The sequence below is a fragment of the Chelon labrosus genome (genome assembly GCF_963514085.1).
Source record: "Chelon labrosus genome assembly, chromosome: 5".
Classification (NCBI taxonomy): Eukaryota; Metazoa; Chordata; class Actinopteri; order Mugiliformes; family Mugilidae; genus Chelon; species Chelon labrosus.
Window position 1 is genome coordinate 21,336,304 of NC_140341.1, and position 13,549 is coordinate 21,349,852.

At 40.7% G+C, this 13,549-nt stretch overlaps 1 protein-coding gene across 1 annotated transcript; it reads left to right on the forward strand.

The window, feature by feature from the left end:
- The first annotated feature begins 630 nt into the window (after positions 1-630).
- On the forward strand, positions 631-13,548 carry LOC311488240 (zinc finger protein 654-like). The gene is made up of 12 exons (XM_084544825.1): positions 631-1,118; positions 1,762-1,907; positions 2,480-2,561; positions 2,839-2,974; positions 3,527-3,729; positions 4,523-4,659; positions 5,371-5,512; positions 5,969-6,253; positions 6,356-7,501; positions 8,027-8,769; positions 9,056-10,110; positions 10,223-13,548. Exons 1-12 carry the CDS (start codon positions 939-941, stop codon positions 10,225-10,227), a joined length of 4,260 nt encoding a protein of 1,419 aa, XP_084400951.1. The 5' UTR covers positions 631-938; the 3' UTR covers positions 10,228-13,548.
- Position 13,549: the final 1 nt, after the last annotated feature.

Here is a 13,549-nt window from a genome sequence, read left to right on the forward strand (position 1 = left end):
GTTAAAATGACGGTTTGGAAAATGCTTTAAACTTTTAATAACCGTTTTTTATTGATATAGCTTCAATAACAATAAAAATCGTTTCAAGACACTTTACAGAACATAAACAAGTTAGGGACAAGGTGACATCGACAAGGAAGATTTTTTTTTTAACAGGAAGAAACCTTGAGCAGAACCCAGCTCATGTGGGTGGGACCCATGTGCTTGAGGCGGCCGGGAAGAGAGGAAAACAGAACATTTTAAAAAAGCAATGGTAAGAGGAGGAAAAAAGCAAGTATAAAGGAATTTGATATATTCATTCATTCATTCATTCATTCATCTTCTGTGCCCGCTTATTCCTGTTAAGGGTCGCGGGGTCTGCTGGAGCCTATCCCAGCCGTCGGAATTTGATATATAAAAGCAAAATTTCCACATGTAACATTAGGAACAGCTCAAATATAAATAATTAATGTATGACAACTGCTTCAGTTCAGCTTCAGGGTCCTGCTATTATCCATCTGTTAACAGAACAGTTGTTGTTTCCAAAGGTCCACAGTAAAATTAAAAATTGTGGACTACTATTAAAATTCTATCAGTACTATTAGCATTTTTTGTGCATAAAATCATTATTCTGCTGTCTTTCTATTTAGACAACAATGCTCTAATGGCTTTTAGGATGTTTTTTTTTTAATTATTATCATTCATGAAAATATTGTCTTACTATAAAACTGTCACATCTGTTCCAAGTCCACAGTCCATATCTGACAAATTGTTTCTAAAAAGTAAAGCTGACAGACGCTCATACACCCATAACACATTTGAGTTACTACCCTATGCACAATCGCACAATCCACGTTTCATCAAAGTTTCTGTTACCGTGAAAATGACAAAACATTTTCTATCCCTTTATAAATGCACGGTTGCCAGCTATCCAGTGCCTTGTCGTTGGGGATAGGAGGATGCCGTCTCACAAACCTGGCAACTTTGGCTATGCGCTGGATACAGCAGACAGTATGGCGGACAACGAGAGTGATTTGGAAACAGACGGGCTTGAATTAGCCCTGGACACGCTATGTGTTAGACACTGCAGCGACGAGTTGTCTCTGAAGAGCAAGGAATACTGCTCTGAGTTTTGTGGGGTATGTTAAATTCATTTTGTTAGGTGACCTACCGATGCGGCGTTTGTTTATTGCTAACGCTACTAGCTTCGCTTGCTAACGTTAGCCTCCAAGCTAGCTCCATTTGTAGTAGTGTAGCTAGGACATAGCCCATCACAGACACAACAGAAACAGTTACCCACATTTTGGTAGTTGCAGCTGTGCTTTTGGCTGAATAACTATGCAGCAGTAACGTGTTCTGTCTGACATTTAATTGTGCGTAGCTTTATAACTAGCCAGTCAAGCTAAGCTAATTAACCCAACGGTATGAGGTTAACCAAGGTTTTAGCTTGGTATTCTCTAAGTGTTAATAGTTTAAATTAATTGTCCGTTTAGGATAATACTAAAAAGTTTTATGTTACAAACTTAACTTTCAGCCACAGTAGTAACGTTTCTTTAACAATCCCAGCACCCAATGTGCACTATGTCTAAATAGTATTGATTAATGAATGCAATGCAATTCCTGCTAAATGGCACTGCTTTCATCTACAAGAATAGTGGCATCAGCCTTTTGAAGAAGTCATTGTTTTCAGTCTCTCTCTTTCATGATTATAAAGGAACATTATATTAACTCTCGTTGCATTTCAGTGGTTAACTGTGTGGTGCACTGTTTTCTCCTGCACAGTTAGTTGAGGAGTACACAGGGCAATGGCACGTTCCTCTCCCTCAGCTGAAGGTGCTGCGGACTGCGCTCTGTAATTTTACCAAAGCCACTGCTGCCTTCCCAGATGACTGTCAACACATCCACTATGTTCTCAGCAGTATGGCCCTGTAAGTAGTGTGTTACTTGAAAATCATATATTTTTCTGTTGATGAACAGGTATACTGTGAACTTTTGTTTATGGTATCAACCATTACTGAAAAGCATGACATGTAATCTTCAGCATAGAAGCTGCCTTTCGGAACCATGTTTGAAAGCATTTTAGCATGAGTGACTTGCATATTAAACTGTTTAATTTAATGATGTATGTTATAGGCCTGGCTTATGCAGTTTAATAATTAGTTCTTTTATAAGAGCTAAAATAATTGTTAGAGAATTCTACATGAAACCATACACTACAGTCACAATGCAAACTTTGCTCAAACCTTTGGTTACATTGTCCAACCGCAGTGCTACAGTTTTTGACTGTTTTAGCAAAAAACATTTGAAATACAACTAATGAGGTTTTTACGTGAGTCATCTGCTAGGCAGTAGCAATACAGTGGGGAAGTGTCTACTCTTCAAACGTAACACTTGTGTGGAAAAACAGCAAAGGGCTTGATGAGCTCAATTTACTGATTTTGGCTCACTTTTACTATGAGATTTGTTTTGGCAAGCTGACATCCCACTCGTTGTCTTTCAGGAGCTTTTTCGAATTGATGCTGTTTTTCAGCAAGGAGGAATTTCTGGAAGAACCTTTAAAAGACATCCTTGATTCTTTTCAGGTAACGCAAAACTGTGAACTAAACTTCTCTTTTTTTAATTCACACGACACCTGCATTAAATGTTCTAAAGTTGCTGAAAGCACTGTGTAACAGCCTGTTAGGACTAATACCAAAGTTTTACCATCAAAATAACAACTGCTCCAATGTTTGCTTCCACTACTCTATATCTGCTCTTGTTATAATGATTGCTGGTGGTTGACCAGCTCACCTTCAAACTTGCACGACTTGCACAAAAAAGTAGCATATTTTTAAGGGAGATTCTGAATTAACATTGCAGGCGTGCCACTCCAGACTCCTGAGGCACAGGAACATCTACCTTCATCATGTAAAGCAGATTATCAAGGCAGGAGGCCCATGGGAGAGTCCACCTCTGCAAGGAATCTTGAAGGAGGAAAATTTGCCACCAAACGAAGGTAGGCTCATGAACATTGTTATAGCAAATGTTGCCTCCAAACAGAACGCTGCATTGTCGAATAGGACCCTGAAACCAGAAGGACTGTAGTGTCACTCGGTTTTTTGTCATCAACAAACATAGTCGGTTTGTACATGCGGAAAAAGAGTGGTGAGAATCTCCACGCTCACACCTCACCCATTATTCAGTAATCACTTTTCCACTTTTAATCTACACTGTTCAGTTCTTTTCAATTGTTATGTTGAGTTGTACTTCACACGAATCTGGTGCACAAACATGATTCCAGCATTGGATCCCCAAGTGTCGGGGTGATGTTAAATTTGCCGGTGTTTCAGGTTGGCTGCCGACTTCACCAGTTTCAAGATGATTAACTGTATATTTTGCCAGAAGTTAGAAAAATGTTTCAGATCTTTAAAAAATGTCTAAACTTAATGTTTGGTTTAGAATTCTAATGACTACACCATCAGTGTTATTTTGACATTACCCACAGCCCAATTCATCATACATCCAAACATACATCATACTTAATCAAATACTATTCCCTCCTTTACAGTTGAGGACTACTTGAGCTCAGAATTGCCGGTATTCTTGGAACTGCGGATTCGGTATCTGCAGGCCTGTGAACGAATAAAGGAGGCCATGGCCCTGGCTAAAAGCTGCATGGAAAATCGTGAGGCTGGAAAGCATCTGTTCTTCCATCAGGCCTACCTGACCTGCCTCTACAAGGCCTCGCTGCATGAAAACCTTCACAAGAAGGTAAGAGATAAATTAAACACAAGCAAAGTAGAAAAGACTAGTGACATGAGATATTTTGGGGTTTTGTACATGAGGACATTTCAGTGTTCACTTGGTGGAGATGGGTGAAATTTCATTCTTCGTTCTGTTTTATTTGTTGGCCTAATAAGTAATCTACAATCACTTGCCAAAGCATTCGATACCGGAGTGGAAACGTCCTAATATAACAGTCCTTCACTAAATCCCCCTTCATGACTGTTCGAATGTTCAGGTTATGTTGAAGCAGAAATAAGGTAATTCAACTGTATGACCAATTTGGATTGTGTAATTTGTGGTGCTGTTAAACTAGATTGAATTAACCACAAAAGTGTTTCTGCTATTTATCTCAGTCCACTGACTAAAACGGGGTTGTGAACATAAAAGAAACGTGTCGGTACAGCACAATACAGTTCAATACTACTACAAACCACAGCCCCCAAAATGAAAACACAATAGCTTGAGCACAATTGATGAGCTATTGAATGAATCAGTAGCTCACTACATTATTGTAAACAAATGCTGAATACCAGAACCTCTGTGAAGCTAGGATTTAGCGCGGGACTGTTTCATTAGAATGAATTGAACTGACAAACTAGTCTATTTTTAAGTAAACCAAAAAAACTCAAAGCTGGTAAGTAGTAGGAAATCTCAAAAATTACTATGAAAAGAAATAAAATAGCAGTTGTTTGGTAGAGTGGAGCCTTTTATTACGTAGTAAGCTGTTGTGTTTTTAATGATGTTACAATCTATATCTGTCCTATATCTTCTTTCTCAGATGGCAGAGATTGACGGCCGTGATGCAGTGGAGATTATCTGCAACACAGAGAGTGTTGAAAAAGATGAGCTTTTATTGTCGCTGTGTAAAGCTTTCCTTACCCAGCAGCTACACAATGGAGACATGTATTACATTTGGTGAGTGTCACTTTCTTACATATACAGTGGATTCAGAAGGTATTCAGACCCTTTCACTTGACTGCACACTTTGTATTGTCGATTTAGTTTTAAATAGTTAAAATTTTGAGCATCACTCTACAAACATGTATGAGGTATTTTTGAAAGTGAATTACAGATCATTCATTCATTCCCTTAATTACCACTTTTATTACTTAGGTAAGTCTCTACAGACAAGCTTGGGTTTGGGCAGTTTATCTAATTCTTCCTGGCAGATCTTCTCAAGCTGCATCTGATTAAATTGGAGGGTTTTGTGAATTGCAGTAATGTTCTGTTAAATCTGGTATTACCGAGTATATGACCAGAGCCTGACATCCACCAAAATAAGGGGTTCAAGTTTTACCAAATGGCAGTTTTATCCATTTACTATAAAATCTTCAAAACAGTAAAGTGTTCAAAAAGGGAAGGAATCTGAGTACTTTATCAATCTGGTAAACATAAACCCCATTAATATTATATTGAAATATCTTGGTGCAGCATTAGGATTCTATATGTCTTGCATTGTTGGCTCAATGTGTACAGGGTTTATACATCAGTGCTTCAGTAAGGGAAATAGTTCACATAGTGCTTTACATTATTTTATGAACTGGTACAATACCCCTCTCTGTATTGACTGAGCTGACTGACCTGAGCTTTGTGTGTTTGACTTGTCATTTCTCTGGCTTCTTGCAGGGATCTGGTGTTCATCTGGAGCAGGTTGTATCTTAGGGCCCATCCCTCCAGACAAGGCTTCTTGGCTGAGTGCTTGCAGCTGGCTTCCTCTGCCACCAATGTCAGAGCCATCTTCCCCTTCATCAAACTGGTCACTGCAGAGGTAAAAGTCCCATTACAGCATCGCCCATACACCCAGTGTTGTGCATTCAGGACAAGCAATAAGAAAACTATCTGCACATTGTATGAAGCTTGTGTTTGAAACATGACGTAACAAGCAGATGCCTGATTCAGTTCTGATACCTGAATAACATTTTGGATGAAAAAGTACATTGTTGGTACACAGCTTTACTTTGCCATCACTCCCTCCGGAAAACAAAGCTTTAAACTGGTGCCAGTAATCATATTTGGAAGAAAAAGTAGAAACAAAACCTTTTTAACTATTGCCAAATATTAATTCCTCTCTGTCTAACAAAGTAAGTGTTAGCAGTGCAGAATTGTTTGACAAAAGTTGGCTGTTTAACTAAATGTTTTTTTCCCATCTGGGCTCGAGTCATTATATTTCCCATTCCACAGTTTTATTTTCTATTTACTGATGTTTTTTTTTTCTTTTGCATAGCTTGGTGGTGAAGGAGTCCAGGTCTGTGTGGAGATTTGTGCCAGGGCATTGCAGCTGTGTGACTCGCAGTCTGACTGTGTAACCCAGTCACTGGTCTGCAAGACCATCGCCTTCCTGCTCCCTCACGACCTAGAGATCTGTCGAGCATGTGCCCTGCTCGTCTTCTGCCAGGAACGAAGTCTGGAGGCATACCGAACTGTCTGCCTACTTTACATGCATCCTGACCAGGACCAGCATCCCCACAACAGCCCTGTCCGGACGTGTGTTCGATTCCATATCCTGCAGGTTGGAGAGAATGAAGAGATACACAGTGTCTTTAACATTGTATGATGTAATGCTAATTGGGCTATAACCATGTTATTATTTGTTTCTACTGTGTGTTTCCAGATGCTCAAGGAGCGCCTGTGTTTTGACCCCGAATTTTGGAACCTCCTCACCCTCAGGACCCATTGCTTGGAGTTGATAAGTGACAATGTCATGAAGGCTGCTGTTCTCAGTGAGATGAAGGAGGAAGAAGAGAAGGAATACGGTGAAGAGCTATCAACAAGTAATTGTGTAACTGACTCATGCACTCATTCATGCCACTGCACTGGAGTTGCATTTGTGAACCAAGACCTTCCAGAAGAGGAAATGATAGATGAAGAGGCAAGAAAGCGTGTTGTTGCACCGCCTCTGAATAGCAGGAGATGGAGGAGAAAGCTGAGAAGGAGACAACTATCTGTGTCTGATGATGAGTTGGATCTCCGTGACGATCCAGAGTTCAAGTACAATGTCAAATCAACTTCAAAGGGTAATAAGCCAGTGTACTCTCTAAGACGCAATCACACTAACAAGGAAAATTCTGCCTCCGCAAAGCTCCCTATAAACCGCAAGAGAGAATACTTGTCTAGATGTGTTAAGAGCCAAATTTTAAAAAGAAAAGGTCGGAAGAAAAGATGGCTGCAGGGTCTTCCAAGGCTGGAACCTGTACCTGCAGTTAAAGAGAAAAATGCCAAAGTCAGAGGGAGAAAACCGGGATGGAAGCTTTTACCAAAACTGGAACTCTCTTACCCTGACAATGAAATACCCTATGCTGAAGAGGAGTCAGGTTTTGTGGACAAAACAGACACAGAAGACAAAGAGCAGGAGATGCCTCATTTAGAACGTGAACTAAACATTGACAGTGAAAAGAAAGAAATCAAACTTGGGCAAATGAATGACCTTGAAGAAGAACATACCCACATGGTCTGTGGAAGCAGTCTTGGTGACGAAACCCAAGAGGAATCTCAGACACAGTTAGGGTCCAAGCTTTGCCACGGTCCTAGTGATGGTATACTTGCTTCTCCTGCGGTTGAAGCAAATCCTGATCTTGACGGTCCACCATTAGAGTTACTGGAGTGTCCAGTAGAACAGTTGCACAGTTACACCCTTAAATCCAAAATGCTTGACAGTGAAAAACCTTCAGAATCTTCAGTATCTGGTGAACTTAATGGCAACTCAGAACCAGAACAGGAGGACCAACCAACAGAGGAAACAAAAGTCTCAAAAACTGAGGTCAGTAATTTGTCTTCAATTACTTTGATTTTATAGTGTAAGTCTAATTCCTAGGCATGTGTATCCCAAACGCCCTGTTATGTGTTCAATTTAACAGTAGCTGTGAAGTAGTGGTTAGGGAAGCAGCTTCATGACCATAAGGTCACTGGTTTGTATCCCTTCCCCATGGCTGAGGTGCCTTGAGCATGCTAATAACCCCCAAACTGCTTCCTGGGACCACACAGGTGGCAGCTCACTGCTCCAAGTATGCACACTGCTGTGTGAATGAATGGATGGGTTAGTGCAGAGAAATAATTTCCCCGTGAGGGATAAAAAAAAAAATAGCAATAAAAAATTATAATTTTATTCTTCGTATTATTAGCATTTTACTTAGAATAAACTATACTGTAGTGGTATCAGTGTACACATACACACTTGTGAGGAAAGTAGTTCAGGAGACCTGGACGGACACTACATATCTCAAAGATGTGAAGTGGTTTAAGTACTTTAGAAATATAATTCTTTGGTTTGTTGTCTTCTATCTAGGTGAAAGCCAAGAGCACATGGAGGGAAAGAGTACTCCGTACTCAACAGTATGGGCATTTGGAGTACCACTGCAACGTCTGCCACAAAGTCTACAAGGGCTTGAATGTTATGAGGCATGCTCTGTCACATCTCAAGACTAAAAAACTAAGATGCATACTTTGTGGAAAACGCTTTAAACAGCTCTCATTTGCCAAAAAACATGTTCTGGAACACATTGAGACAATGTGCAAACAAAAACCCCCTGACAAAAAGCCGGACGCTCCAGCTGCTAATGGAATTGTAGATAACGGGGAAGGTCGGTGCCAGACTCCTGAACAAAAACGGGGAAGTAAAACTAAAGTGTCGAGCCTCAGGAGAGAAGAACGAATCATCAGGAACCTCCGCACACTCATCAAAAAGACATCTGTGCTTCACACGAAATGCAAAAAAACCGACTCTAATATATTCAGGCAGGTACACTTCAAGGATGAGCAGGTGGTCATTAAGGATGGGCTGGTGATAGTAAGCGATCCATCTTTGGTGGTGAAGGAGGAAAAAGTGGAGAGGACAGACACGCCAGCAGGAGAAAATGGCTTCAATTTGGACATCACATATCACTTGTGCCCATCAGAGTCCTGTGATAGGGTGTTCTTGAAGCTCAGCAGCACACTGATGAAGCATGCTATCAAATGCCACATTAATGAAGAGAATGTGCTGGAGAAGACTTTTGTTTGGTCAAAGCATAAATGCACCCTCTGCCTCAGGTAAGAAATAGAGTCAACGTGTATCTAAGCTATCATTAAAATGTGTTGTGTTCAATTGTAACACATTTAAGATGTAAATAACGTAATCCTGCATGTTTCAGTGGAGGGGGACTGTTTTTTTGTTCTAGTTGTCTTGGTAGCAAATTTACAATTCTTTACAACCTTTGACTTCACAAAGCTCTAGTTTATTCTTATTTTGTGTCTCAGGTGTGGTTCTTGCTAAATATTCTTTACACCATACTTTGTTCTAAAAACCAACTGTGCTGATTGTCCTTCTTCTCAACAGGCAGATACAATCTCTCCAGCATTACAAAGACCACATGAAGCTCCACAGTTCTCCACTCCCGCACTTCTGCTACCATATAGAGTGTAACCAGCGCTTCTTGACGCAGCCGGAATTAAAGGAGCATGTCAATACCCACAAGCCCTTCAGACCTCAGTGTCCATTCACAGAATGCGAGAACCTTTTCCCAAATCTTCAGGGTCTCTATGACCATGAATGGAGACATTATGTTCCAGTACCTCAGAGAGAGGAGCCAGAATTGGGGCCCAGCAGACAGACAGAGCAAAGTGTCGAAGCTCCTTGGAAGCAGAGAGTGAAGGTTGAAGAGATATGGCTACAAAAGAAAGGGCAGCGGGAGAGTCCCACTCCTGAAGCCTCTAGTTTTGCGGATGTCAAGGCAAAAGTCCAAACTAATGATCAGCAATGTGAAATAAATGTTCCAGACAATATTCAAAATGTGATTAAATCTGAAAATTGTTTAGAGAATGTCAGTTGTGAGCACATGGACAATATCAAACCCACCGTCAATGGATACGAGGACGGGACGATAAATGTGTCGGAGAAATCGCAAAAGGGTGCTGCCGTAACCACACCGAGTAAGAGGAGTCGGAAAAGACCAGCCATCAAGTTGGACCCGTTAAATGTCAAAGATCTTGAGGATATGGCCACTATAGCCGAGGGAGTTCAGCAGAAACTGGAAGAGCCACACATTGCCGAGCATAAAACCTTCAAACCAGAAGATCCCTCCTACGCAACTTTTGTCAAAGCCCCCTTTATCCGGCCGCCACCCTCCACCTACCTGGATGAATCTTTGCTCTCGATGCGGAAGAGGAGGTCCATTGATGAGGCTGCCCCCAAAAAAACAATTAACTGGAGTCATAAGAAACATAAAGACTCTGTCTCACAAAAGGAGCAGGTCAATGATGTGGCTCCTGAGCACAAAGTCAGGCAACGCTGTGACAAATGTCTTTCTTCCTTCAGCAGCTCAGAAGAGTTACAGAAACACAGAGCCCTTAACACTTGCTCTGCACTCTTTGGCTTCGATTCGGACGATGAAAGTAAGTGTGCATGACTCGCTGATTATAAAATGTGCTGAGCCATTACTGCACAGATATTTTGAACCCATTCGAACAGTTGGTAATCATTTCTTTTTGCTATTTTAATTTTAAGGTTAGTTGTGAAACGGAGCTGCAACTGGAATAATCCTCTGCCACCTTCTCTACACCTTCGTCCTAATGGAACACTGGAACCCTTTCTTAACACTGTTACAACTGAATATGAAGGTGGGGTATGTGCCAAAATATGTAATTGGATAATAAGTCATAGAACTTTGGAAGCAATAATTCTGACACCTGTAAGTAGTTTTGAACACATGTTCGTATACATTAATAGATCATAAATCTGCATTGGGGCCAAAATAACTTCCATAGAGTTAAAAAAAACAAAACAAACAAAAAAAATCAAATGCTCCCATCACTATATTGGTGTGTGCTGTTTACAAATAGTTACATACAGCCTTAAAAAACTTGTGGACACAGTTCTCCTATTTTAGGGGTCACTAATTTAGCTCAGTTCACAAAGAATTTTGTTTTATACTTTTTTTTCCTGAGATGGCTCCTATATTTTTATTTTGTTTCATTTTATTGTTTTCTACAATGGAAATTTTAGACAGCTGGTTAATAATAATTGTTATTCTATGACTTTTTTTTTGCCTGTCTTCCTATGCATGTCTGTGGGGTGCAGCTGCAACGTTATCAGTAGGAGAACTGCTAGTGTATGGTAGGTTGATAGTGCCATAAGATAATCCTTTATTGCAAGCTTGGTTGTACAGCCTCGCAGCAGCAGAAACAAAGGACCTGCGGTAACGCTCCTTCAGTCAGTTACTGAAGGTGCTGCCCAGTGCCATTATAGCACCAAGGGGGGGGGGGGATTGGTTTTCCATCAGGGATGACAGGTTTGCTATAATCTTCCGATCACCCACCACCTCCACAGGCTCAAGAGGGCAGCCCAGAACAGAGCCGGCCTTCTTCACCAGTCCGTTTAGTCTCTTTGTGTCTGCCACTCCAGCATACCACTCCATAGAAGATACACTATATTGCCGAAAGTATTCACTCACCCATCCAAATTCAGGTGTTCCAATCACTTCCATGTCCACAGGTGTATAAAATCAAGCACCTAGGCATGCAGACTGCTTCTACAAACATTTGTGAATGAATAGGTCACTCTGAGGAGCTCAGTGAATTCCAGCGTGTTACTGTGATAGGATGCCACCTCCATTGGTGAAATTTCCTCTCTACTAAATATTCCACAGTCAACTGTCAGTGGTATTATAACAAAATGGAAATGATTGGGAACGACAGCAACTCAGCCACGAAGTGACAGGCCGTGTAAAATGACAGGCCGCGGTCAGTGTAGTGCGCAGAGAGCGCCAACTTTCTGCAGAGTCAGTTATGGTGTGGGGTTGTTTTTCAGGAGCTGGGCTTGGCCCCTTAGTAGTGCTTCAGCATACCAAGAGATTTTGGACAATTTCATGCTCCCAACTTTGTGGGAACAGTTTGGGGATAGCCCCTTCCTGTTCCAACATGACTGAGCACCAGTGCACAAAGCAAGGTCCATGAAGACATGGATGAGCGACTTTGGTGTGGAACAACTTGACTGGCCTGCACAGAGTCCTGACCTCAAGCGATAGAACACCTTTGGGATGAATTGAAGCGAAGACTGTGAGCCAGACCTTCTGGCCCAACATCAGTGTCTGACCTCACAAATGCACTTCTGGAAGAATGGTCAAAAATTCCCATAAACACATTCCTAAACCTTGTGGAAAGCCTTTCTGGAAGAGTTGAAGCTGTTATAGCTGCAAAGGGTGGGCCGACGGCATATTAAACCCTATGGATTAAGACCGGGACTTCACCTAAGTTCATATGCGTGTAAAGGCAGATGAGTGAATACTTTTGGCGATATAGTGTAGTTGATGCAACCACAGAGCTATAGAAGGACCTCAGGAGTGCTCCCTGCACTTAGAAGGAGAAAAGTGTCCTTAGCAAGTGGAGTCTTCTCTAGCCTGGCGTGGTGTGCTTTAACAAATAAGTTCGCACTATCGAGGCTGCTGCAGTTATTGTAGCTAACATTTCCTAACGATTGTCAGGTCAGTTTGCAGTGTCATATCGCAAGCATCAACAAAAAAAGGGTGTTTCTCAGTACTGATAGTTTGGACAATACAGGAGGAGCAATAACAGATCCAATCATTGGAGAAACGCGGAAGACTTCTAGCCTGTTGCTTTTTGAGAAACGCCTTAAGATCTACAGCCTGTAGTTTTTTCACAGGCACTATGAACGCAGCACTAGCCACCTGCCATACACTTATCTGCTCTATGTCTCCACACAGACACCACAGCGAAAAGGAAATAAACTAGTGTGACGGTTACAACAGAACACAGTAAAGACTCAAAAGAAACCATGAACATTAATGAGGTCAATAAAATACCTGAGATCTCCATTTGAGACACTACATCCCCTTAAGAACTTTATACTTGTCTTTAAATCATTTCTTTTATGTGATGATACATTTTATTTATTTTTGTTTTGGTTTGACCTGTTAACACTAGAATGTCTGTTATAAAAATACACTGAGGCCTGATGTTACATTTTATAAACATTGTCAACATGAACCTAATCTGGCGTCAGTAAACTTTAAATAATCTACTTTAAACATGAATTCTTTCATGGACATGGATAATTTATTTTACTATTCATAAATATATTTTACAAAACACGAGTTGGGGTCAAGGATCTAGCATTGAATTGTTTTCCTTTCTTTCTCCAAAGCTCTTGGTGGCAGAGTCCTGTCATATTCAAAGAGATCGTATTTCTATGTCTGATTCGCACAGATAGTCTTCCAAAAACACTGCACCGCTCAGAGTGTTGGCAGTGTAGAAAGATTTATAAAATAATAATAAAGTTGATTAGGTGTATTCAGAAATAGTGGATGTCTGGTAACTGTGCCCTCTTCCTACATTTCTACGCTGTTAAATTTGGAATAAAACCTTTATCACTTACAGCAACATTTCAAACTGTAAAAGGTGTTTCACTATAATCATGTGTGGGCTGGATTCTGTAGTCACACCGCATTGGTCACTTATTGATCACAGTGTCTGAAACCATGTAACTCTGCCTTCATACTGTCAAACTAATTCTCTGTACAGCATAAGAATCATTCAGTTTCATTAGTGCCAAGACTGAGTCAGTGTTTGAACTGTAAAAAGACAAGCATTAAAATCAGCACCCGTTCGCTTTGAATCTCAAAGGTTTAGCTCAATGATTGTGTGTTTCATAATGTAGTACACCTCACTGGTTGTCATGTATAAACTTTCCAGATGGTTGAACTTTTTAATGTCATGTTTTTATGGGACTGTGCACTTAAACCTGCTAATTTATATGTACAAATGTCAATAGACTGGATTTGTAATGGTAATAATTCCCCATCTATTTTTCTTAAAG